Source organism: Hydractinia symbiolongicarpus, chromosome 12, assembly GCF_029227915.1.
Source record: "Hydractinia symbiolongicarpus strain clone_291-10 chromosome 12, HSymV2.1, whole genome shotgun sequence".
Taxonomy (NCBI): domain Eukaryota; kingdom Metazoa; phylum Cnidaria; class Hydrozoa; order Anthoathecata; family Hydractiniidae; genus Hydractinia; species Hydractinia symbiolongicarpus.
In genome coordinates, this window is record NC_079886.1 from 6,213,677 (window position 1) to 6,240,766 (window position 27,090).

Genomic DNA, 27,090 nt, shown 5'->3' on the forward strand with positions numbered 1-27,090 from the left:
CTTTTTTACCGCATTAGGTGCTTCTCCCTCCTTGCGGTACCATTTGCGTGACAGACAGACGTAAATATATGGGTATTAGAATATAGATTTTAGCAAAAATAGCTAATTGTTGTTAAAAATCACATCAGAAAAATATTTTTTTGTTTAACCACTAGCTATTTTTGTATACATTTATTTTTGTAATCTAAAAGGAAATAAAAGACAGATTTGAATGTTTTAAACATTATATATATATTTGTTCTAATAAAAGGGATGTGCAGAGATTTTTTACTTTGTTTTTTTCATTAAGAAACGCTGTTTACGTATGCATTAAATTTATTTTAGACTAGCCAGTTGCCTGTGGAAAAATCTACGGGTTCGCTAGCCCATTTTATACCGCATAGTGTGCATGTTGCTACTTGCATATGGGTAATATAATTTAGCTTATATAAAATATTTCTGCAAAAAAAAAATATAAAATGATCGAATGTATTTGTTTAATAAAGTCTTTATTAGTTGCTGTGTTTCAAAATTAAATGCACTGTTTATCTATTCTTTAAAACAATTTAATTAGGTGACTCCGACTTAATTAGTTGATCTATGGGCAGTAGTAGCTTATGGTCGGTCAGTTGGCGAAATAAGAATAATTTCATTGAGAATGTATGGCTGGAACAACATTAAAAAATAATATAAATTAACAAAGAAGGAGGGTCTTACCACAAGCATATTTTTCTATGTATTACTGCATCACTCACGCAGTTAATATTTTTTGTTGAAATTAATTCTTTATTCATGGTAATTTGTTGCGTTGAAACTAAAATATGCGATAGGCTTATTTTTTAATCAAAAAAATAGTTACGTGGTTAAATAAAAGTTTAAATTTTTATGTGATTTATACCAAAAATTAGCTCCTTCCGCTAAAATAATACAAGTGAAGAACAAGACATATTATTATTGTTGTAACACCCTCCTTTGTTATGATTATTATGTATCTTTATAATTACGCTAGCTACAACGTAATACTGCAAGATTTTAGTAAAATAATAAAAGCAAGGTAAAATATGCTTGTCATAACAACCTCCTACAAAAGTATTAAGTATTAAATAAATTTGTACTTAGATTTAGGTTGTCTTAGACTGCACATAAAACATTAAAAGAACACAAAATTTTTAATAAAAATAATATAAATTGTATCATTTCTCTTCTGTTTTGTCCAACTGCAAAATAACATCTTATTAATTATCTTAGTATAATAATATGTGTAATAATGTGTCTGTCTGTGACTTTTGCAAAGTAGGTTATATTCATCACAATTTTCTTTAACAAAGTCAGGAAAACATCACCTATAAATTTGTTCTGTAATTTACCAAACTTTGACACTCAAATAATATTGATGTCAAAGGAAAGTATATTAACATTAGTGGAGCCATTGCAGCGCGATTTTAAGTTTAAGGCTAAATAGTGTAGAAACAGGTGGAAATAACTGATGTCATCTCCTGCGTGGGGAACTAGGGATCACCCGATATATCGACCATCCCATATATCGACCACCAATATATCGACGGGTCATTGCTTATTTCATCAAAATTTGGATTTGTTTTAAACTGATCTTCTTGATTGTTTTTCTGCCTAAGTGAATTTTTCCACGGATCAATTAGTATACAATATTTCTATACATTAGCAAAGCTTTTTGAAACTTAAACTAAGAATGCCATTCTTCTTTATTTAAAGATTTAGCAGGCTTAAAAAGCTTGAGTTTTTCTACCATTAATAAAATATATGGATATAATGTGTGAGACTTTGTCATAGGTCATTTATTTGACCTGTAGATTTGACATAAATTTTATTTATTTAGACTTTAGACATAGTTTATGATAATGAAATCAAGTCAGCCAAATTCTTATACATTTCAAGTGCGTACTACGAAAAGGGAAGGGTCATTTCAGCTAAAGAAGTTGCCGCTTATTCATAAAGAAGTTAAACTCACCCATCAAAGAATTCATTGGATACAATATTTACATGAAAAAGAAAATGACTTTTTTCTAACTTTTGAAAGTAGCAATTCTGGAATTTATGATGTTTTAGTAACCTGCAAAGACCAAGTTGAAGGGAAAGAAAACTGTTTTCCAAATGGGAACATTCTAACTGCACAACTAGATACATATAGTTATTTCTTAAGATCACTGGACAAAAATTATCGAAACGGAAAGATATCTTTAATTTTGAAATTTGATGCAAGCCAGGTTTTGTGTATTCACATTGTACTTGAAGATTTAGCCTTTCAAAATGCAGACGAGTTTGATTCTGTAACAAAATTATCAAGTAATATATTTGCAGGTACTGACAGTACTGTGAAACCAATACTGCAGTACCTTTACTCTCTAAAAGATGACTGTGTGCAATATGAAGAATCTACACCAGTTATCAAAAAGGATGTTCATGATCTATACCAATACATCAAAAATCATCACACATCACAATTTCGTTGTTATTTTAATAACAAATGCAAGCAGGACATAAATAAAGCTTCTAATATTCCCAATCAAATTTACCCAATCACTGATGACAATAAAGTTGGTAACGAATTACAATCAACCGATTTGCGCTTTATATATCAACATGAACTACTGATTCCATCTCTGAGAACATATCAGGCAAAAGCTATCCATTGGATGATATTCAAAGAGAGATACAATTGTTATGAATCAGGTAAACATAGTGAATGTGAAAATATGTTTTAGAAAACTATACTGGATAATTACATATTATTTAGATATAGTACGAGTTAATTTTTAAAATGCTGTTGTTAGAAACAATTTCTGGCATACAAGCCTAAATGTGCAAGGCAATGCAAAACTCTCAGCCTTTTCTCCAAGTAGAAAATAGATTGGGACTTCAGCACCAACACCAACACAGGAGCAATAACATGTAATTGACACTTTTTTTCATTTAGCCACTCTACCTGTGGCAGAAATAAAAATAAAAATATTTTTTACAATGTAAAAATTTAAAAATTCTGCAGGGATAAAGATAGGAAAATATTTTACTAGATGTGTATTTTATGTTTTGTGGTAGTTCAAAAGATATTTTTTATACATTACAGAGAATCATACAGACCTTCATTCATTGTGGCAAGAAATTATCTGCGAAGATGGAAATAAGATCTACTTTAACCCTTATAACACGGCGTATGGTTCATGATTTTATTTTTATATCTACAGTCATACCTGTCTTTCTGGTCAACACTACAAGCAGGCCCCTCAATGAGGAAAAAACTACCCACAGGATAAAACGCTTACATTATACAACGTGTATTCGATCACGTACATACCTAAGTTTACTTCACGTATGCGATTTAATTTCTTTAATATTTTATAAAAACAATGTAAAACTGCTGCCTTGTTTCCCATTCACATATCAGTTTTTATTTCAAGGTACCAAAATTGAAATTTGTTAAAATAGACGAACTTCATTAGTCTTTTTCCAGGATGTGAAACAAAAAAAATTTCCAAATCCAAAATTGCCTGTTTCCAACCTGTAAGCTATTTCTTTAGATGTGCATATTTTGCATTTTTCTTGTTAGGCTACCAGAGCATCAAGTCAAGCTATCTAAAATAGACAGTATAATATAGCTAAAATAAAGGCCTTGTTGAGGCACAACTTTTAGTAAAGAAAATAAGCCGAATTTCACAAAAAAAATACAAAGATACAAAGTCACCAGCAATGTTTTATGCAAAGGCAAAATTGGGGCAGAATTTTGTAAACCATTTTAAGTATGTCTGATTAGTAGGTAATTGATTTTATTTGAGATGCTTTCGTTTAGTTTTGATATATTCATGTTAAAAACGTTTGTTGCAACAACCATTAAATCACCAAAATAGTTGACTTGAGCGGTCCTTTTAATTCCTGGCGGTAGCTATGTAGCTAGCAATAAAATGTTAATCTTAAGTACTAAAAGCTGGTCTAGACTTTGAGTTTTTTTTCTCTGGGTGCCACCATTTTTATGTTGTCTTAGAAGACCATTTATGAAATGCTCAATTGAGCCTAATGTTACAATCTGATATTAACTATATCTATTTTCCATCAATCTATTAGGATTCTAAAGTTTGAAAATATTTTTGACTTTCAACATTTTATAAATAAAAATGCCTTTGTGTACTGTATACTGCGATTTAATTGGTGTAATTTAAAATATATAATATATATATATAGTCTTTTATAATGTTTAGTTTATCGAAAAGGAAACCAACGTCCCAAGTGTTACCAAAAGGAGGTATTCTTGCAGATGAAATGGGATTAGGTAAAGTTTGTATTATTCGTTTACATAACAACTGGTATAAAAGAACTTGTAGCAAGAATACAAGCACTAAATTCACCCATCTAATAAACATAAGTTTGTCTAATTTAAATCATATTCTGATTTTATTGGTACTGAATATTTTGTTTCTCACATATAAAAGTTGTATCATGACATCACACCTTCTTTTTTTTACTTTTTGGAGTGTCTACTTATTTAGGAGATCTAGAAAGAATTGCAAAATTTCCTTAAAATTTAGGGAAGATAATAAAGGTTTAATCTAGTGTAGGAATATAGAAAATAAGAAGGAGAATAAACTAAAATTTAAAAGCACCACTTGCCCTATATCTATTGTTCTTAAATTTAATGCTTGTGCTCCTCGATTAAGTTCCCCCCCGTAAAATCTGATGTAATGTAACTTTCTCCAAAGCAAGAATAATTTACAGCGTGGCAAAATATCCAAATTACAACTTTATTCCACTAACTTTATACATTTTTTGATTGCAAAGATTTTATTAGAACAAGCATATGATATGTTGGGCAGTGAAGGGGGTGTTGGAATAAGTGTTACTTGCAGGATAGGTTCTGCTTAGAAAAAGTTCAGAGAGTTACTTCCTTTGTTGACTAACAGGGTCTTGTCAATTGAGTTAAAAGGTAGGTTGTATGAGGCCTGTGTAAGAAGTGTTATGTTGTACGGTAGTGAGACATGGGCAGTGAAGCAGGAAGGTCTTGACTGTTTAGAAAGGAATTATATAAGAATGGTTAGGTGGATGTGTAATGCCAGTCTGAGAAACAGAAAGAGTTCAGATGAGCTAAGAAGCAGGCTAAGTATCCGTAGAATTAAAGATGTTATCCAGATAAGAAGATTGAATTGGCTGGGGCACTTGGAAAGAATGGAGGGGGATAATTGGGTAAGAAAGTGTAGAGACTTAATAGTTCCTGGGGCAAAGTCCAGAGGCAGACCAAGAAAGACTTGGCAGGGGGTTATAAGGACAGACTTGATACAGAGGAAGTTGAGTTTACATTTAACACAGTCTAGATCAGATTGGAAGAGGGTCATTAATATGCCCTGTCCAACCCATGCTAGCATGGAAAACGGACATTAAGCCGAGAAAGATGATGATGAAGCATGTTTTGTGTATAGTAGTATAACTTTTGTTCATACAAATTTAAGACATCTTCATATATTTTTATTAGGGTAGATTTATGCATAGAAACTAGCTGTTTTTTAAGTTCGCATAAATTATCATAATCAATTTGAATCAAACAACATAGCTAGAGAGTATTTTGGGTGTTTTCAGTGTTGTTAATCCATTTTTTATTCCTATAAATTTTTTCTTACACAAATAATATCTAAGGCTACAGAATATAACAGCATTTAAATTTCTATTCCCAAATTGTGTGTACTACCTGTAGCTAAAGCTATGTTTCTTAATTTTATTTTGTTGAAAATTTAAAGTGCTAGATTTCAAATTATAAGCTGAGTAAAGCATAGGCTGTGTCTCAAGAATAATACGATAGAAAAAATAGAGTTTGTTCTCCTATCTTTTAAAGATATCACGAAGGCATATTTTATGTTTAGCTTTGGAGTTAACTAACTAGAATAAATCCTTATGTTGATTTAGCAAAATGGTGTTACTGCAGTCTTTTTTTAGTTTTCTATGGACTTCTATGGACTAAATTTTTTATGTAAAATGCAATGCATTTCTCTATTTAAGATATTAAAATCACAGACATCAGTTATATTGTCGAAATTTACTCTTTTGCTCTTTGGTTTAAGAATTTTTCACGTTTGTAAGACCAAGTGACCGTTGAATTTATTTAAGAATACTGTATTTCATCGATTATTGTTGCTTTGTTAATGGTTAATATTTCAGTTACCCTGCTTTTTTGTTAGGTAAAACTGTGGAAGTACTTGCATGCATACTAAACAATCAAGCTAAAGAAAAGTTCAAACTTGTACTCACTGATCCAAAAGAAGAGAAAAGAAATGTTGATAACGCTATTGGTTATTTGAAGTATCCACAAAACATTATCCAAGGTGAAAATGTAAGCAGTGAAGGTAAAAAAGAGGATATTTCAAGCAATGAAGTTGTGACTGGTATTCAAAATGCTCCTAATTGTTTCCGTGCTGAAAAACGTAAATCAGTTACAAATAACGATGAGATATTGGTTAAAAAATGTAAGACACTAGATGTAATCAATCTTGACAAGGAAAGTACTGACTTTGATATCATTAAAGATGTCCTTTCTAATTTGGTGGATAAATGCTGTGAGAAAAGTAAGAGATACATAGAGGACATTGAAAAAGGGAGCATTCAATCATCAGATAGTGGATTAGATAACGGTGGACTTAAAAGTTGTAATCAGCAATCCCAAAAATGTAGAGAAAACATTTTAGGTGAAGAAAACACTCATAAGGATTCCTTTGATGATTTATATTTCTGCAAATGTTTTGTTTGCGGTGATTTACCCAAAGGTATTAACAATCACAACAAAGTTAAATGCACTGAATGCACAAATGTCATGCATCAACAATGTACTGGATACATGAATTTAAATGTCAGCAGTTACCAATGCCCAACTTGTGCCATGAAAGAGGTAGAAATGTTTCCCTATGTTAACAAATATTTAAGCCTCTTCAATATATTGTTGTTTATACGTTTCAATAAACATTTTTTTTAGGCGAGACACAATAAACATTTAGCATAATAATGGTGCAAGTGTAACATTTTGCAATTTAGGATACTGTTTTTGCATTTACGTTCAATTAGATAAGAGAAATAAAAAAATGTTATAATTGATAGTAAAAAGTTCAATTTGTTGATGCCATGATACCCAAGGCAACTTTTTCTGGTGATAGTGACAAATTTACATTGATTACGCTGTCAGTAACAAAATACAAATCAAATCGATGTGATTTTGCATCTTCTTATTGGTAAAACAAAAATACGTTGGTATTTAATAGAATTGTGCATTTGGTGTTTAAAGACTATAGAAAAACAAAGAACGCTATATTACAGCAAATTGAAAATCAGGTGTAATTCGGATTACACCTGATTTTCAATTTTTCATTTTTCAATAATGTGAACAATGTCACATTATTTTCCCATATGTAAAATAATACAGGACATCTCTTTATATGAATTATTTCTTAAGTTGAACACCTTATTTTAGAAACATTAAAATAAGCAAGACTTGGGAAATAAATTATAGACTTGTTTTTGTACAACATCTAATTTTGAAGTGCATTGTGCGTTTACCTTTAAGTAGAAAAGGAAAGCAGGCAAGTTGATTATTATTGATGAATATATATCAAGTATGCAATAAAAAGTTTCTGATACATATGAGTTGGGACTAGAATAGGCATGGAAGTTTACAAAATATGTGTGGAGTGTAGCAAAAGTTTATCTGCATAGTAGGTGTTTTTCATCAACTCAAAAGATGTTTAGATGAAATTTTATTCTAGATGATAGACACTCATTGCACTCTCATTGTGTGCCCTGACACGCTACTTTCTCAATGGGTGGATGAAGTCCAAAAGCATGTTAAAATAGAGAAATTTAAATTTATGGTAAGTTTCAGTTCCCCGTGCTATTCAGTATGTACAGTTCAATTTTCAGCTCTAGATATACATGGTTTTGAATGATTTATTCAAGATCTAACTAAATGCACTGATATATTTTGCAGCTTTATCATACAGTGTATGCTAGTAACGCATTGTTTCTTTTGATTATTTTTTTACATTGCCTTTGTTAACATTTTTAGGTTTACAGAGGCATAAAAAATCATCAGTTTTTGCAGCCGAAGATGTTGGCAGAATACGATTTAATTATTACATCTTTTGGTACATTACGGCTGGATTTTTATTACTTTATGGCAGATCAGGGTAAGGAAAAGCATCTAAAAGACATGTTGTAAATCATATGTAATTTTCTTTCTATTTTTAGTGGTCATTGTATATGCAAAGTTCATGTTTTTTAAATGTGCCTTTGTTTCAGTATGAAACTTTCCACTTTATCAAAACAAATGCTTTTTAAAAATGTAAAAAAGCATGTATAATTGTATATTTTTTTGTGTTTATTGTTTTAATATCTCTTCATCCAATTCACAGCTCTTAGGCTTTCTGTGAAATGTTTAAACATTTATACCTTCTGATTGACCATCAATGTTGTTTGAGCCCCTGTTAAGCCTTCTAAACTGGCTAAAAGGAAAGGAAAAGACTTGTGTGTGATATTTAAAGTTACTGCAACAAATACATTTTTTATTTCTTTAAATGATGAATTGAATAATGGTTAAATAATGAAGATTGTGTAAGCAGATTTGTTATGACTTTCCTCTTATGCTGAAAATGCTTTTTGATTTAAAAAATAAGCTTATACCTTAAATAAAGGTATGGGTTTTGTTGCTGCTGTATTTACTGACAAATCTAGGTTGAGGTTAGATTTGACATTAAGATGATCTTTCTGGCATTGGGTATCTGACTGTCGTTGCATTGCATTTAGCCTCAAGAAAATTACGGTATCAAAAGAAATATGCTGCATTGCCATGCCCGTTACTAGCACTTAGATTTTGGCGTATGTGTATTGATGAGGCACAAATGGTTGAATCAGATAGCACAAAGGTGGCAGAAATGGCTTTAAGGATAACTGCTGTTCATCGTTGGTGTGTAACTGGAACACCCGTGCAGAAAACAGTAGAAGGTGAGTTGTTCATATTTTGTTGCACTTGAAAAAAAGAATGTTTAACCTTTTTTTACATGTATATAAAGCTAAAGTAGTATATTTCTTTAATGCATCCAGAATAAAAGTTCTGTGGCCAGGTATTTAGTTTAGTAGCAGTAAAGCTTTTAATATGCTACAAGATGTTGCTGCAAGGTTTGATTGAATCTGCACTGTAATCTAAAATATAAGTTGAAACATGTTAAATCACATGTTTTTCTATAATTCTTAACTAAAACGCAATTACAATTTACTGTGAACAAAATAAAAAACAAACAAATTAAATCATAAGAAAGGTTGCTTAGCCATTTTCATTAGAGAAAATGTAATATGAGGTGTGTTTGTAGTGTTTATTTGTGATCAAGTTTCGTGAATCGAAATGTGCAATATTAAGTTTACATTATTTTACCTTGTCTTACTTTAAACCCATATAATACATAAGAATAACTCACTGCTTAAATAATTATTACGTTTAGTGGGTCTGTTGATCTTTTTTCTTATTGGTTAACAATTTGTTTTTATTTATTTTCAGATGTTTACGGATTGTTGCTATTTCTCTGTGTGAGACCCTACTCTTGTAAAGTTTGGTGGAAAAGAGCTTTGCTTGATCATTTTCATGCTGGTGACCATGAACCCTTTTTTAAACTAATGTCAAAAGTAATGTGGAGGACTTGCAAGGTTGACGTGGAGGAACAAATTTGCCTACCAAAGCAGACAGAATATCTGACGTGGTTACAATTCACTGCAGTGGAGCATCATTTCTACGCAAAACAGGCTGCAAAGTGTGCAGAAAGCACGAAATATCATCTTAACAAAGATTTCTCCTATTTAAGTGATTCGTTACAATTGAAGGATCTTAGTAAACAAACACTTAGTAAATTGCTCTCTCCTTTACTTCAACTTCGACAAGCTTGTTGTCATCCAGCTGTAGTAAGAAATAGTCATTTGAGTTCAGAGAAAAAGTGTGTTACCATGGAACAACTGTTGGGGAAACTAACCTCCAATGCTAAAGTTGAAGCTGCAGAAGCTCACCGAAAGTTACTATGTTCTTTAAATGCATTAGCTGGCATTGAGATTTTGCAGGAGAATTATGTAAAGGCTGTCGAAATTTACAATAGTGTTATTGCTTCGTGGGAAGAGCACAATGATTTGACTACAGACTCTTTACAGGTAACTCAGAAGTGTTTCTTTTACCAGACAAATGTTGTTCAAGAATTCCTTTAGGTCGAATTTAGGAGGGTAAGTGAAATATCATTCAAAGGAAGACATTAGCAGTCGAAGAAAAACCATATTGGATTACTTGTTTTTATGGTCAGTAAATGAAGTAAAAAAATTACTCCCATCTGGACATACATCCAAACATGGGTGCTGTAATACCAGACAGTACAAAATAATTTTAAGCATACGACAAAGCTTATTATTAGTGATTGGTTTAGGCAGCAAAATTCATTGAAATTCTCCAATCATAATATAAACTTCTCACAAAAGTTTATTCCATTAAGGTAATTTGGATTCATTGGCGCACCGTGAAGTTTTTTTTAGTAGGCTCTTTTTTACTTTTTCTCTAAGTATGCCTAAATATTTGGATAAACTTGAAAATTTTTATTTTTATTTAGAAACTGCATACCCTCCACAATTTACACGATATCTTGTATGAATATATCGATAGCCATAACAGTGATCACACTAATAAAATAAAGAATGATGCAGAAAGTTTTCGGTCGAAGTATCTGGCTGATATTAACGGTGCAGTGCACAACAACAAGATTTCGTTAGAACAGCTGAATGATGATGTTACAAAATGCAAAGATCAGGTCTGTGGTAAAAAATGGAGTATATCTGATTTTATTGATATATTAGAGTGTACTTGCAATCGACCAATATTGTAGCAATATTATTTTCAAGCCATTAGAAAGAACAACTTTTAACTAGACAAATTTCCATTAGTATTTGTTCTTATTTGTACATGTCTAGATATTATTTCAGGATTAAGTACAATTTTAATGAAAATATTATCATTTAGGCAAAACAGCTAATTTCATGGTAACTTTGTTGCTTCGATTTAGGTTGATTTTAAAAATCCATGGTGGTTGAACCTTATTTTGTTCTGTGCACATAACAATTTTAAAGATGATTTGTCGTATCGCTTAAATGATGAACTATCTGCAGTGAAAGGTTTATCAAATGTTAACATCAGAGGAAAGTAAGTTATTGCTTTTTAAGTTGTATTAAAATGTTATTTATTTATTTTCTTGTTCTGTTTATAGCTGGGTATTGGTTTTTCTTGATGTACGCAATTATACATAAAAGATTCGCATATTTATTTTGGAAAAGACACTCTATCACTTGTTATCGGAAATATATTGGTGAAACTGTTGCTTTTTTAAGCAGAATTTTTTTTAGTATTTTTTCCTAATTTTACTTTTTATGCTTCAATTATGTTTAGGTTCAAAACTCTGGATGGTTTTCAACTTATATTCAATCAACAGCTGGAGAAAATTGAGGTATGGATTTTACGAAATATCTTCATGCTTCAAGTAATTGAATTATCATTATCTAATAGACCTATTTCAATATCCATTTCCATTCCGCAAAATACACAGCCGGAATAGACATACTAACATGAAAACGAGGTTAGTTTAGAGACAATTTTAATTTTCCAGCGAAGTGATGTACATATAGTTTGTTTACCTTTATTATTTCTCAAATTAACTTTTCAAATGGGCAAATTATGAACTTTTGGTAAAGAAATAAACCATGGCACTTACTTTATACCCATTGGGCTTATAAAAATTGCTGGTTTATATTTTTTTCCAGTGTTTAGCTAGCTAGCTATTGTTTCTCTTATGACTCTGATTTGGATTTTATATTTTTTGAAACATCTGTAATTAACATTATGACTTGGCTATCCCTTTCCTCCAAGGCTATCCGAAGCATGTTGGGTTGGTGGTATTAGACTGAGAATTGTTCTTCATCATGTTATATGCAATGCAATGCAATCACCCATGATAGTACTCATAAGTATCCTTGAGCATTGATTATTTAAAAATTATGCCCTGTAAGAATGTTACGGTTGCAGCTACAGATAATTGTTTTTTTTTTTTTAAATTCACAAAATGTTCTGTCAATAGGTAGTATTTCTAAAGTATTGCCAGATTGTTATTCCATGTCAAGTATAACTATGGGTATTGTAATTTATTTATACGTAAAAGCAAAGATCAAAAACTTATGTATATAAAAATAATTTTCTTAAGGGGTGCTCTTCTTAGACAAATCTTATAGAATTAACATAATAGCTTTTCTGTGTTATACTTGTTGTTCGTTCAAAAGCTAAGAGAATTGTAGATGAACAAACCGCTCACGATTTGTTTCAAGTCACATCTTGTGTCAATGCAATAATGTTTAGCCAGGTAAGCTGCGCAGTACTCTCTTAGATATGTTTAGTACTTGATCGATTTCCCACAATAACTTATAACCTATAAGTTATATGGCCTAAGAAAGTTAAGGAATTTTTAAATAAAATAAACATCCTTACATGTTCAGGAAATGATAAACCTACAATACTAATATGAATAGCAGGGGAGTGTTACAATAATAACGATACATAGCTGGGCAGCACATCATCCCTGAGTACATGCTAGCTATAACATTCAACCTATAAAATCTGGCTATGAAAAGCTGGGTTACTTTTTTAGGAAGATATTTATAACCTATATAATTATAATATATATAAATTATAATTATATAAGTTATATGAAGTTTTAGTAAACTAGGTAAACATTTTATAACTTCCATTATAAAATATATAAACTTTTTGTAGGAGTAAGAAACAAGAAGTTCGTTTGATTAAAGTTGCCATAAATACACACTTAATATCAATAAATATTCATAATTTTTGTCACACTACCACTACTAATACCCTCAATATACTTTTATCCACTACGATCCTTTCAATATGGCAGTTGAAAATTATAAAACCAACATTTGTTGATAACTAAGGTCAGGACAGCTAGTAAACAACTTGGCGTCCTGAACTTTATCTAAACTTACCTTGTTTTCATGCAATGTTTTTTGCCACCACGGCTAATCATGGCGATATTGAAATAGGTCTATTGAGAATATAAAAAAAATTGTTTAATAATCCCGTTTTGACATGTGGCAAACCAAGATTTCGTGATTCGGATTTTACCTGACCTCAGGTTTTCAGACGAATTTTTTACATTTTATCATCCGAAATAAGTAAAAAAAAAACTTAAAGAAGTTCAAATAAAATGTTACAAGTCGTTTTGAACTAAAGTTTAAGCAGACATTGGTGTTTTATGCAAAATTTAGGCTTCTGATGACGTAACAAAAAAGGCCTGACTTCTGTTAAAAATTCCATAGTTTTGAACGTAATGGCAGCTTGTATTTAAAAAAGCCAGGGACAAAAATTCGGCAGTAAGAAACTAAGGAAATTAATTCTTGTAAAGTGATGATCTCATAGGTTTATGTTATTTTTTATGACTGAATAAACAGTCCAAACTTCTGCGATCTGATCCACCAGTTCTGTAGTAATCAAAATAATGATTTAAGTAAGACTATTTCTTGTCCAGAAATATAATGAACAGGGACATACAATATAGGGAACTTCATTCCATAAAAGATATGTGGTTTGGTTTGATCATTGTAACAATCTTTTTTTATCTTCTATTTTTTAGGAGTACCGCACAAGTGTGTTGGAGAGTCTAAATGTTATTTCGACTTTTCCAAGCAAGCTTGCTGTACAAGAAACAGCAGAATGTTGTTTACGTCCAGTTGAACAATCTGAAACTCCAAGGTTAGGAAATGAATAGCTAGAAAAACAGTTGTATTACTTTTTGTTGTCGATGCTTATAAAAGAATTATTATTTCTTGACGTGTTTGCTTGCAAGATGAATCTGGCATGTGCAATTCACACGAATGTGCATATCATCATTGCGCTGTATGACATTCCTTTATTTTGTGAAAAAGTCACTTAGAGTGTGTTTAGTAGCGAGATCGAGAAAATGATGGCAACAGAGGACACACAAAAAAATATCCGTAAAACATGGAAGAAATTGCTAAAAACATCTCCCATGGATAATAAGTCATAACGCTATAAATATTATCACCTTCAAGTCTTTTTAATTCAATTTATTTTATGCCGGCAAAAAATAACCCCGAGGTGACATGTCATTCAATTCAACAAGTTATATTTTGCTTTGCGATCGCACGTTCCCATACACGAACAAGTTTAAACAAGTTTAAATTAAAGAGAGAAAATAAGAACAAAACTTTCGTAAGTTCAAGTTACATCCAATTTAGAGAATAACCACGCTGGCAAAATTTTCCGACGGGAATCAAGAATTTTGTTAACACGTTGGCAATTGGCGACGTACTGACGTGAATTAAAAAGGCATTCTTTTTATTTATTTCTCTGTACGAGCATCGCAAAAACACAAGAATAGTAGTGTATGCATTCCTATGCTTTCTTGTTGCGGAAATTTTCAGTAATTCATCTGTAGGCCTTATGTGTTAGTAATATTTGTATTTGTAACCTTGTCCCGTTGTTGAGTTTATGTATTTGTAAAATACTTCTGAGATGTTCCTTTTGTATTATAGGTGCTGCTACTGCAGTGCAGAAGATGTGATAAATAATTATGAGAAAGTTTTATTTTCACAGCAAGGATACAACACTTTCGAAAGGTTAGTGTATACGGTGGTACTCGAGTAAATTGCACTTTCATAATTTAAAAACTATATCAAATTAAATGGTAGGTCCCTTCAGAATATACCTATAGCTAAAAAACTCATGCAATATTCACTTTCCTGGGCATTCGAATTATACTGTATATCGTTTTCAATATTCACTGTACATAATTAGTTTTCGGCAAAATATTTATTAAACAATGCAGCTGCCAGGTAAAAGACGAAGAATAGACATTCCACAACTGTCAAAACAGAGAAACCTGACCACAAGCCCAGCTGGCCACCGATGTCACCAAGCAAATTTGCGATCTGATAGAATTCTTCTTCCTCAATTATTTGAGATTCGAACGTTTGAAAGAATATTCGAATGTTTACTTTGTCATCCATAGATATCTGCGTAACTGAGGATTTAAACTTCTGTTCGCTTAGTTGTACGTCGTAGTTCGTTTCTTGGCAAGGAAGGTTGCATTTTTTCAGACATTTCAGCGATTTTTGTCTGACCAACTGAGCGACGCTGTTGGTACAATTGCTATCGTTCAAATTACAGGTTCTGTTACTGTCCAATGATGGACTAGTATAGCTTGTACAGTTACAAAGCCGTATGGTTGTTCGAGCAATGCAGGTTTCACGACATAGACTTGATGTGTACTTTTCCAGATATCGCTCGCCATTCGATCGAATTCCCAAGTCCGTGTATTCATCTTGGATACAGCTGTTATTTTTAAACGGATCGGCACGTCGTACAATTTTCTTTCGAAGTGATACGTAATGTGTGTATCCGGGTCCAAGATGGTAACTGTTTGAATATAAGTCAGCGTGTTGTCCTTGATCACCAATGTTCATGATAACAGCTGCAGTTGGAGTCATTTCGTGGTATTGACTTTGCTGGATATTAAGTGTCAAAAGTAAACCATTATCCATACCAGTGGACGAAACATGGAAGATTTTCTGTTTTTTTCCCTTGTTATTATATCGTGAATTGAAGGTGAAGCAGTTACCGTATTTCCAATGCCACGTCTGTTTCCATTTAGTCTTGTTTTTGCAGTCGTAAATCCCCTTCCAGCGGCATTTTTCAAACATTTCATTAAAACTATGTCCGAATCTATGGACGTCGTCCTCGTTAGACAAGGCCATATCTGCCATTCTTCTGTATATCTCGAAGTTTTTTTTTTGCAAGTTCATTTCTTCTTTGTCCTCTTGGAATTCAGTATTATCTTCTTCAAAGTCGTACCATGTTCCAAACCCTGTTGTTTCGTTGGTCATCTCAGTGTAGTTGGTCAAGTAGTTGTTGCCTGTGAAGCTGACTTGAGAGTCGAGTTCGTAAATCATAAAATTATTTATCATATTCGTATTGCAAATAGTGACTTGTGGAAATGCTAACACACTTTCTTGTTGCAGTCTTATTTTCGATTGTGTTGGTCGTTTGGCATATTGATCAAGCAGAGGTTTTATCTGGAACCATAAGCCAATTTGACATCCTATAATCGCTAATACCCAGAAGACGCGGATTGTCAGACGGCCATGCGAAATAATATGCATAAACCCATGGGCTGTTGTTGTTTCAGCAAATTTTTTAAAAACTGCGCTGAGAGTTTTCGGTTTCTTCTTTGAAGTATAGCTAGCTGGCGTTTTTGTCTTTGTGTCGTAATTACCATCAGAAGTCGACTTAACGTTGATTTTTGGCATTTTTTCTTTCGATCACGTCAAGCGTTTCTATTCACTAACGCATTCACACAAACTGATTTTCTTGTAACAGGCGTTCGTGTATTTTTTAGTTTGTGCTGCTATATGATGTTTGTATGTGACATCTTCCTTTTTCTCACAGAGGAATATTGTAATTATAAAAAGCATACTAAATATGGCTATTAAAAAGTAATTTTAAAATATATTGTAGCTATTCCCTTTGAGGTGGATTGATAATATGTACATAATATCAAAAAGTGGAGGTTATTTTTTAATTTTGTTTTATAGCTGTATGTGTTGATGTATAAAGCAACCATTCTGTTATCGATACTCTTTTATGTATGACCTTGTCAACACATTATTTCGCTGAATGTGTTACCGACCACACAACTCGCATATTTCTCCCATAAATTTTATTACATAACCGTAGGCAAAGCTGCCTTTTGAATAAGTTTTATTTATCGCTCGGTACAGATTATAATACGGCATACATTTTTTAAGTTCGGATATTTTTAGCTTGTTTTTTTTTACAGTCTAAATGCGTGAAAAATAAAAATATCAGAACGAAAAAATATATGTCATATTGTACGATGCTTCAGTGCGATAATAGTTTACATTAGTGAAAAATTTCAAACCATGCTACAAAAAGAAAATAAAATACAAAAAAAAATCTCAGATTAATTAGACAACAATTAAATTGTTTTTGGTATAAAACCCGTGACAAAAATTCAAGAGTTACTGATGCATGACCCACAAATAAACAAAAAGACAAAGGACACAAAGAATAGTTAATTTATCGTGAATATTAAGTATTTAATTTAGTTTGCGTGTGTTTATTTTTTTTATAAATTTAGTTTTATAAAATACGAAACATTTTTATAGATTTGTTTAATAGCCGTCATCGTAGAAAGTTGTGGACAATGAAATTTCATTCATATGTCACAGACGAAATTACCAAAAAAAATCTTGGTTTGCGTAGCTTTGTTTTCAAAATTTTTTGATTTTTGAGGTAAACATTTGTTGTTGTTTTCTCTCAGTACCCAGACTCCAAAAAGTTCGCGCCGTTATTACATGTACAATATGAGATATTGTATTTTCAATATAAATAATGTAGAAATGCTAGTTGCGTTTTATGTTAGGAATTTTGAGATTCGTCAAGCCTTGGTAACAAAACTCGGGTTTCGTGTAACAACCATTAACATTTAGCATTACTGACCTTATTTTTACAAAGCCAGCTAAAAGCAACTATAAAGCCTGGAAGAAAATATATAATTTCTATGCACGTCAAAGCTGAGAAGCCTGACCACAAGCCAATCTGTCCTCCAATGTCGCTGATTAAGTTTTCGAGCTCATAGTACGTTTTGTCTTCAATCACTACGGATTCGAAACTTTTAAAGTAAAGAGTCACTTTTAATAAGCTGTCTTCATCTTCAATACCGAAATCATCATTTATCGTCCTTCGTACAACTTCTTGCGATATTGGAAACTTGCTGCTTGATATCCCTATATCATATTTGACTTCATGGCATGCATTCGTACACGCGCATGGTAAACTACCATTCCTGTAGTACAGGTAAATATTACCGGTGCACTCAAAATGTTCGTGCTTGCATGTGAGGTTGCTATCCAAAGAAGGTAACCAATAACCAGAACAACCGCACTCTTTAATCAGTACTCTAGCAAAACATACAGTTTTACATAACTCTTTTGAATATTTTGATAAGACTCTCTGTCCATGAGATCTGACGCCAACGTCGATTTGAGAGTGTTTGTTGCAGCTGTTGTTCTGGAATGGGTCAGCGCGCTCGTAGCGTTTTTTCTCTATGGTGACTTCGTGCGCGAAGCCTGGTGCAAGACTGTAGGCGTGGTTTTGTAAGTCTATTTTTTTATCTTGCTCGTCCACGTGCAGCATGATGCCAGCCGTCCGAGTTAAGTTGGGATAAAATTCAGACTGGTTGACGTACATTGTCACAGATAGTCCGTTTTCATTTCCAGTTTCGGTAACGCTAAGAAGTTCGATTTTATGATTGGTGCTGTTGTATCCGCTGTTAAAAGTGTAGCAGTTTCCATATTGGTAATGCCAGAACTGCCTCCAAGCTTGTTTGTTTTTGCAATCATATATATGCTTCCATTGACAAGATTTTATCACTTCATCGAAGCCATGTCCGTATTGATACATGTAGTCGGCGTTTTCGATGAGCACGTCGCCAATTTTGTCGTAAAGTTCAACGTGCTCTAAATATTCGGTAAAATGGTTGAAATCAATCGATAAATAAGCGTCCTTTCCAACAGTTGTTTCGATATCATCGTATGTGTTTGTGCCAAGTGTTATGTTCAAAACCTCAAATAATTTTGTCAGTTTGGTCTTTTTGATCATGTTTGACGAACAGATGGTCACTGCTGGAAATGTAGGCGCGACCTCTTCTTGAAGCCATATCTTTGACGTGGTTGGCTTGGATGAATACTTGTTTAGGAGGGAAGTTATTTGAATCCATAAACCGATTTGACATCCTAAGATAGCAAGTATCCATAAGAATCTGCATATGTTAGTTCTTGAACTTACAAGATACGATATACCATGGGCTGTTGTGGTGCTAGCAAAAGAGCTGAAATGATAATATAAGTCGTTTGATTTGCAGTCAGATGTTTCAAAACCGCTTTGGACCTTGTTTTCTTCAGTCATGGTGATTTATTTTGCTTCCTATTTTCTCATGTGTTGATGGAAACTAGCGAACTTCTGTTTTTTACAAACATCAATTTTTATGGTGGGAATATTACGATCTGTTCATATTTGTTCATAATTGAGACGTTGTAACGCAAAAAAACAATTATTTTTTCATTTATTTTTTTATGTGCTTCCAAATTTATTTTGCTTATCTTTCTTTTTTTTCCCTATATTTTTTGTTTATTTTCCTACTTTTCTTCGAGTTACATGTTTTCACGTTGTCGAAAATCAAACATGTTGCGTAAAAGTATTTCCGAATGTTGTGGACAATTATAGCATACTGTCCAGTACTTAAGGTGAAGTAGAAGATAACGTGTAGCATATGATAATTACTTTCAAATATTCTCTTTAAAACTTTAAATACAGTAATTAAACGGAATCCACTGAACTCATTGGGTGAAGTAGTATCAATTCTTTTCTCAAGAGATATCGGTTTGCTATCTATATTATAATGCCCGTATACGTCTGTCCGTCCGTCCATCCGTCCGTCCGCCCGTCTGTCTGTCACGCAAAATGGTAGCTTGGCTGCGCAATAGCGAGAAGCACGCAATGCGGTATAAAAGGACGGGCGAACCCGTGGATTTTCCACGGGCTAACGACTATTCTATAAATTAAAACTGATTTTGTCTTATATCGACTTTCACAAGGTTATATCGGCTTTCCTATTTTAACAATTTTCTTTTTTCAAATTATGGGATCTGTCGATATTTATAACGATATATTGACATGTTTTGAGCTCTTTGTAACCGTTGCATCAAATCAAATCGATTTAATTTCGTCAGCAATTTTTCTTGTCAATTTTGCTGCATTGCATGATAAAAAGAGAGAAATATGCCGAACAAATCGCACCGTGACCCCTTCGATTAAGAACGTAAAATGAAATTTATTTATCGAAAGTTATGCAAACACGCGAATATATGCCCTTTGTAGTAGTGTCCTTACAGAAAAAAAGGTAAAATATTTTAGCCAAAGTTTAAAACAAAGTTTCAAAGATATTTCTGTGTTAAAGTCATTCAGAAATGCTTGTATTTAGTTTTAACTCACTGAGTTTTATGTACGTTATTTTGTTACAAAAAATATTTCATAGTTATTGACTCGTGTTTACAAAATTTCTGTTTGTCATCGTCGCCATTCTTACCAAAGTTGATATCCAGATAAACAGGTACGATTGAAAACCAGATTCTGTTTAGTCAGCATGATTACATTGCAGTAATATTAGACACAAGTAGCTACATTCGATTTTAGTTACCAGTACAGGAGATCAGCGACTTTTTATACAACAGCAAGCTTTACTTGCTATATCACAAAAAAATTAAGAATATGATATTTAGTATATATTATATATTAACTATATATTTCTATTTGTTTATTATTATTATTTTTGTTTTTGTTTTTTGTTATTTTTATTTCTGTTTTGGTTTTGTTATTTAGCGACTCAACAGCAAGTGGTCTTCGATCTGAAACTGAATTAGACAGAGTATTGAAGACATTTTTATCCTTTGCGAAAAATTATGGTAGCTACTTTTACATCTCTTTTGAAAAAAACAATTACAATCCAAATTCTCTTTTGCCATACTTTACTCTAAATTAATTCGACCATGCTTTTGTGATTATTAACATGTTGTTTCCATTGTTCTCAGGATGTCAACAAGATATTGTGACACAAGGTAAAGAACACATCAAGTATCAAGAGATGTTGAAAAAAGAGTTCAAAGTATGTAGCTATAACTTTGTTTACTCTTGATTGTATTAGGTTTAGTTCCTTAACATAATCTGAATATCCAGAGAACAGTTTTGGCACTTTAACCGTGATATTAGAAATAGAGAAGGAGATTGAACTCATCTCAGTGCGCATTAAAACTCTATTTAAATTGATATTGTTGGTCTCAATCATGGCTTACACGAAAGTCGAGCTAATGGCGGTAAAATGTTTGATCACTGAGGACAAAAACAACATAAATCGTCTTAAATATATTATTAGGTATTCAAATATAACTGAAAATGATTTATGCTATATAAGCACTTACCTTGTTTTTAACTCAAGTTTTCTTATAAAATAAACTTCAAAGTTTTTGAACTAGCTAGCTAGCTATAACCTTCGAAATTTTGCATAGAAACATACAAGTTTGTTGCACATAAAACCAGCCGAAAAAAGAACAATGATTTTAAAATTTTTTAGAGGTATTGATTACCTTCTTAAAGCTAGTAACATAGCATTTTTTAACAAATACAGCTCCTCGTGTTGTCTCTGTTCCCTCGTCAAAACAGACTTTCGATTTACTGCTATTTAACATATTTTACAGACCGTAGCTTATTTAACAGCTAAAAAGAATAACGAAAAAAAAAATTTTCTTTTATTACAAAATAAAAATAAAAAAAAAGTAGCAAATTCATCATAGAAAATTAATTATTTATAAGCTTGTTGTCTAGATGTCTATGTGGTTCTAACGTTTGTATAATTTCTAGCACATTGACCTTGTGAGTGGTCCGTTTATTACACGACATTCTTCAGAAGGTACAGGGATTGAGCTTATGGAATCATTTCTTATCCCCTTTAATAGTCATTTTTCTTTTTAAATTGTGTAATTTCATCAAAGTTTCTATAACAACTAGTCGTTAGCCCGTGGAAAATCCAAGGGTTCGCCCCTCCTTTTTATACCGCATTGCGTGCTTCTCGCTATTGCGCAGCTAAGCTACCATTTTGCGTGACAGACAGACAGACAGACAGAGGTATACGGGTATTATAATATAGACTAGTCGTTAGCACGTGGAAAAATCCACGTGGATCGCCCGTCCTTTAAATTTACCGGTCGCAACAAAGTGGACAAAAATATATCGCATTTGGTATTAGTGCACATTTTAAAATTTTCGTGTTTCCGTTACGGGACGCAGCTTTCGCGGACACACAGACAGACGACGGCTATTATTAAAGTGATAACCGACAGATTCATTTCTTATATTTTTTTCGTTACATTCTTTCTTTTTTGTGCTGTGTTTCCTATATAAATAATGCATGTTCGTTAGAAAGTTACCCTTGCATGACTTTCAAAACACATTATTTTAAAATAACTTTCCAAATGTTATTACGGTCAACCTGGGTCATATTTTACGCCATATTTTAACGCCATATTTTAACGCCATATGAAGAAGTCAGGGGATAAAATAACATTTTACTTGCGTATCGTTGACTACGAAGCACCTTCAAGGGAAATTGTGAATTGTGTCATTTATTTCAGGTGCAAGCATCAGCGCTTTTGTTTCAAGATTTTACTGCAACTTTTATCGATGTCTGTCTGCGGAAATAATGATGAATAGAATAGAATAAAATCCGAAAACTAAGATTAATACTTTTATAATATAGTTTTCTAGATATTAACAGTTAAAATACATACTTTTATCTACATTTCTGCGACGGAAGAATTTGCCGGCTAACGACTAGTTAGTAACTATTTGTTATTTTTATTTTCAGTGTATAAGGAGTATGTACATATCCTGCCATCATCGGGTGCAAGCACTCGATGAGTTGGACATGTGTACAATGAGGTTACGCTTTCCTTTCGAGTGTGAAGAAGACATTGAAAGTAAACCATACGTTGTTAAGAAACACGAGGTTTGTTATTTTTTATTACTTGCGTTTGCTTGGTACACTCATTTGATTTAAAGTACAACTGCTAACTCGGTTGCTTCATTGAAGTTGTACTGCCTGCCAACCTTGTTGCGTCATTTAAAGGGCGTTGGTTTAGTTGTTTCATGTTGTGTTTTATGATATTTACATGGGTGTGGATTTGAACAGGAGAAAGTAAATAAAACAGATTGTCATTGCTATATACCCTTCATACTCAAGATACTTCGATATTTTGGGCGGGAATAAATGTGTTCACCATACATTCTTTATCTAGCTTCACTCAGCCCAACTAACATACGAATCTGACAAGATAATTGCTCGTAACGAATTGAAAGTGAAGGAGAGCCAACTCTTATATCTTCAAAATTTAGCCAAGGTATGTTTCTTTTTTTCCGCTTAAGTTGTTGTAAAGAATAATTCGCGCTACGCATGCGCATAATTGTGTTACACAGCAATAAAAAGCTGACCCATTTTCATATTCTACGTTCCAGGGAAGGACGGTGTTTTGGGGGTTTAATATATGATCACTAAAACGCCCCTGGTTAATTCAATTATTAGGTGTGTAACGCTAAGGGAAATTTTCTTGGGAATAGGGGCACTATTAACGATTTGAAAGATTTTAGTTATTTAGATTGTGTTAATGTTTTTGTTACGTTATATATGTTTTCTTTTGTCGTATAACATAGATTCAGACAGAACATGACGGCTTTAATCCAGAGACATGCCCTATATGTGTCTCGCAATTCGGAGCCGAGGTAATAACTCACAGAACCTTTTATTTTTATCTTTAAATACCCAGAGTTACACTTTGAATACCCAGAGTTACATAACTGTAGTGTTTTTTTATTAGTTTGCTCACATCCCTCGCTGTTTATATTTCAGTGGGCTGTTTTCAAGTGTGGCCACTGCATATGCTGCAAGTGCGTGGTCCAACTACAAAGCAGGTCGTTTGTATATGTACGTAACAACAAGGCGTCATTGAGGTGTCCGATATGTCGCGCAGTAACTAGTAGCAACGACGTGTCATTTGTTGTGACCAAGTTAAAGAAGCCTGAAGGATTCGACGCTGGTGTATCTATTAAGGTAGTTTTGTGTGTTACTTTGCGAGATTTGCAAGAAGTAATTTTTGAAAATATATGAAATTTCGCGAGATCTTTACTAATTTCCTTATCCATAAAAATGCCACAAAGTGATTCATTTGTGAAAAGTATACGTTATTTTAGACGATGACTGTTTTTTTATTTAAAATAAATCCCAATACCCCAATATTTTTTGATATTTTTTGATATTTTTTGCTTGAAATGAAAATGTATTCTGCAACTTCCACTGATGCATTTGCCAATAAAGGACTCCTATTTACAAAAAAACAACCTGCGAAGTACTGTCGGTTCCCTAATTCCGAAACACTTTGTCTGCTAGTCAGAGGTGTCCTCTAATTAAAAATATCTGCTATTTGTACAGTCCTGTTTCGTTTTAATTCGTTAGGAAACGGATTTCTAGAAGCGTTAACGTACGGACGTAAACCCAATCTTATCAGCTTATTTAAGGGAGAGAAAATGCGCGAATGGAGAGAATGGAGAGAAAATAGAAATACCAGTAAAATATATTTTTATGGCAGAACTGTATGGCAGAAAATATATATGCAACATAAAAATTAATATTTAAAGTACAGCATATTATTTTCTTTCCTGTCCGCTAATTAGAGAAAATCCCTGGTAGTAAAGTTCATTTCATGCAGCGATAAACTGTTGGTTAATAAGAGTTTCCTGCTTTTGCATTTATTTGAAGTGTCCGTTATTTCGACAGTCAACTGTTTTTAAATGATTCGCATCAAGCTAATTCTGATACTAAATTTTCATGGACGTTTTTAGGGTGGATACTCGACTAAAATCGAAGCTGTCCTCAGACGCATCAAATGGATACACGAGCAAGATAGCCGAAATAAGATCCTTGTATTTTCAAAATGGATGGATGTCTTACAGCACATCGGATCTGCTCTTCGCGAAAACGAAATCCTCTATAAAGTATTGGACGGTAGTGCGAAACACTTTCAGGTTTGAACTCTCGTGTTTTGTTTGCTGTTGATTTTCTATGAAATACTGTCATACCTTGCAGCCATTTGTAGTAGGAAACATTCACAACCTAAGGTTGCTTCAATTTTCTAAATGTTTCCCTCCCTCTTTCCTCATTAAATTTTGACTTCCATACAGCTAGGTTAGTTTCCATTTGACTGTTTTCCGCTACAACGCAAAAAGCTCACGAGTTTGACGAAATTAGCGTGCGCATGCCCCATTAAAAAAGCTCGTAAGCCTTTTATGATACACAGCGGGAAATGCAGACAAATAGAAACGACCTTTTTGTATTTCATATTCAGCAAAAAGTTTTGTGTCTGTTGACAGTCCTGTTACGAAAACTCGTTGGTAATAAAACTTGGCGTCTTCATTTTTTCATGCAAATACATTAGGTTGACTATAAACATGATTACGATTTAGACTTCGCTGTCGTCTTTCAAGGAAAGCGTCGACATTAATGTTTTGTTGATGTTGCTTCACACAGGAGCTAGAGGATTGAATATAATCGAGGCAACTCATGTTATACTTGTTGAGCCAGCTCTTAATCCGGGTGATGAATTGCAAGCTGTTGGGCGAGTTCATCGGATTGGACAGACAAAGTAAGTTCTTTAAGTGTACTTATTTTTACAGTTACTGAGTTTCGCAAGTCGCAAAATTGCATATTTTCATGTACTAATTTATGCTTATGAAATAAATTACTTCTGGCGTGTGTTTTTGCGAATTAAAGGGAAATTCGAGATGTAATTGGGATCTAAATTTAGAATGAATTTTTGACTCTTTTTTAACGATGCCAGCTTGTTAGAAACTTCCGGAGTATATATTAAAAGAAAAGAATGAACCTTTTGGATTTTACTCAATTGATTTTAAAGAAATTGAAAATCATCTGGAGGTTTATAAATTTTGAACTGGTACAGTGGTTTAAATGTTTCTGAAATTGCACGCTAAATTTTTGAATAAGCATAAAATTTTAGTGAAAAAGACGAAAATGTAATAATAACAAAAACAGTAAATTGTGTATGAGACAACCCTATTAGTTTAAAGTGGGCCCTCACCCCCATTGGCTACGCCTCTTGTAAAGTCACTTTCCGGATAAATTTTAAGCAAAACTAAAAAAGTTGATGTCTGCATAATGTTCGTTTATTTTGATGATGAATTTTCTGACTGCTAAAAAAAGCTAACACCCTTCCTAACAGGACGTCCGCGGATGTGAAAACCTTAAAAAACATTGCAATTACAATCTTTCGCAAAAAATATTTTGCGTTAATATTTGGCGAAATATGGCACTCGTTCGTGTTTTTGTGAAAATCTTGTGTGCGTGTTTGCAGGGCGACATATGTGCATCGTTTTGTAATAAAAGGCACCGTGGAGGAAAGAATGTATTCTTTACTGAAGACTAGAACGCAGATTGAACGGTGAGTCTGTTTAGAATATTTCTTCACTTTTCAAAATGAAGATTCCCCAAATAAGGTAACTCTTTTAACCCCCCCCCCCCCCCCCTCCCTCTTCTCGTAAGAGAATTCTAATGAAAGATATTTGTCACTAACCCCCTAATATTGCGTTTTAAAGGAATTTATAGGTTTGAGGTTTTCTGTTTTCCGCGTTTTTAATTCTATGTACTGGGCGTAATGTTTTGACGTTTTGGTGTTTGTGAAAATCAAGTCAACATTCGAGTCAAATTGACACAAAATAATTTTTGTTTTTGTTTCTAGAAATATAAACACTGGTTTAACCGTGGGTGATTTAACTTCGCTGTTCATTTGAACTTGTCTGTCAAGTGCACGATGCGATGTTATGTTGGTTACATTTTTGGCGCGAAACTAAGTTATGCTTGAATGTAAAATCGAAGAAGTTTTTAGAATTTTATGTGCATATTCTTATATTATATTTATTCTATTTATAAAAAGATTTTATAAGTACATGGGATTTTCCTGACACATGTCATCTTTTTTATGCGCGTCGTCATATTTCATTGTTTCCCTTCACTAATTATTGGTTTTTCAAGAACCCATTTTACCGCAACTCGGCTGCCATTTTAAATATACATAAAAATGACCTGTTTGTTATATTGTTTTGCGAGAATCGAAAGGTAGATATTTTTTGTCCTAGTTAGAACCTCGTTTTTTTTTGTTTCTGTGTGATTTTTAGACACAAAGAGTTCTATTTTTCGCTTTTCATTTCACAATATTTGTTATTTTTCTTCCCATTTTTAAATGTTTTACTTAAATCGAAATTTTTTACTAATTCTTACGAACAGTATGAGGGATGACAGTAACATGAATATT

At 32.8% G+C, this 27,090-nt stretch overlaps 2 protein-coding genes across 2 annotated transcripts; one reads left to right on the forward strand and one right to left on the reverse strand.

Moving 5' to 3' along the window:
- Nucleotides 1-1,449: 1,449 nt before the first annotated feature.
- On the forward strand, nt 1,450-26,740 carry LOC130621456 (E3 ubiquitin-protein ligase SHPRH-like). The gene is made up of 23 exons (XM_057436742.1): nt 1,450-2,688; nt 3,083-3,167; nt 4,209-4,279; nt 6,174-6,877; nt 7,746-7,850; nt 8,045-8,165; nt 8,782-8,979; nt 9,530-10,167; nt 10,614-10,811; nt 11,064-11,200; nt 11,444-11,501; nt 13,695-13,813; nt 14,617-14,700; nt 20,543-20,625; nt 20,752-20,825; nt 22,581-22,721; nt 23,011-23,112; nt 23,423-23,491; nt 23,619-23,819; nt 24,608-24,790; nt 25,229-25,407; nt 26,134-26,220; nt 26,518-26,740. Exons 1-23 carry the CDS (start codon nt 1,851-1,853, stop codon nt 26,567-26,569), a joined length of 4,527 nt encoding a protein of 1,508 aa, XP_057292725.1. The 5' UTR covers nt 1,450-1,850; the 3' UTR covers nt 26,570-26,740.
- LOC130621458 (acid-sensing ion channel 2-like) lies at nt 17,275-19,079 on the reverse strand. The gene has a single exon (XM_057436743.1). The coding sequence runs from the start codon at nt 19,067-19,069 to the stop codon at nt 17,582-17,584; it is 1,488 nt and encodes a 495-aa protein (XP_057292726.1). The 5' UTR covers nt 19,070-19,079; the 3' UTR covers nt 17,275-17,581.
- Nucleotides 26,741-27,090: the final 350 nt, after the last annotated feature.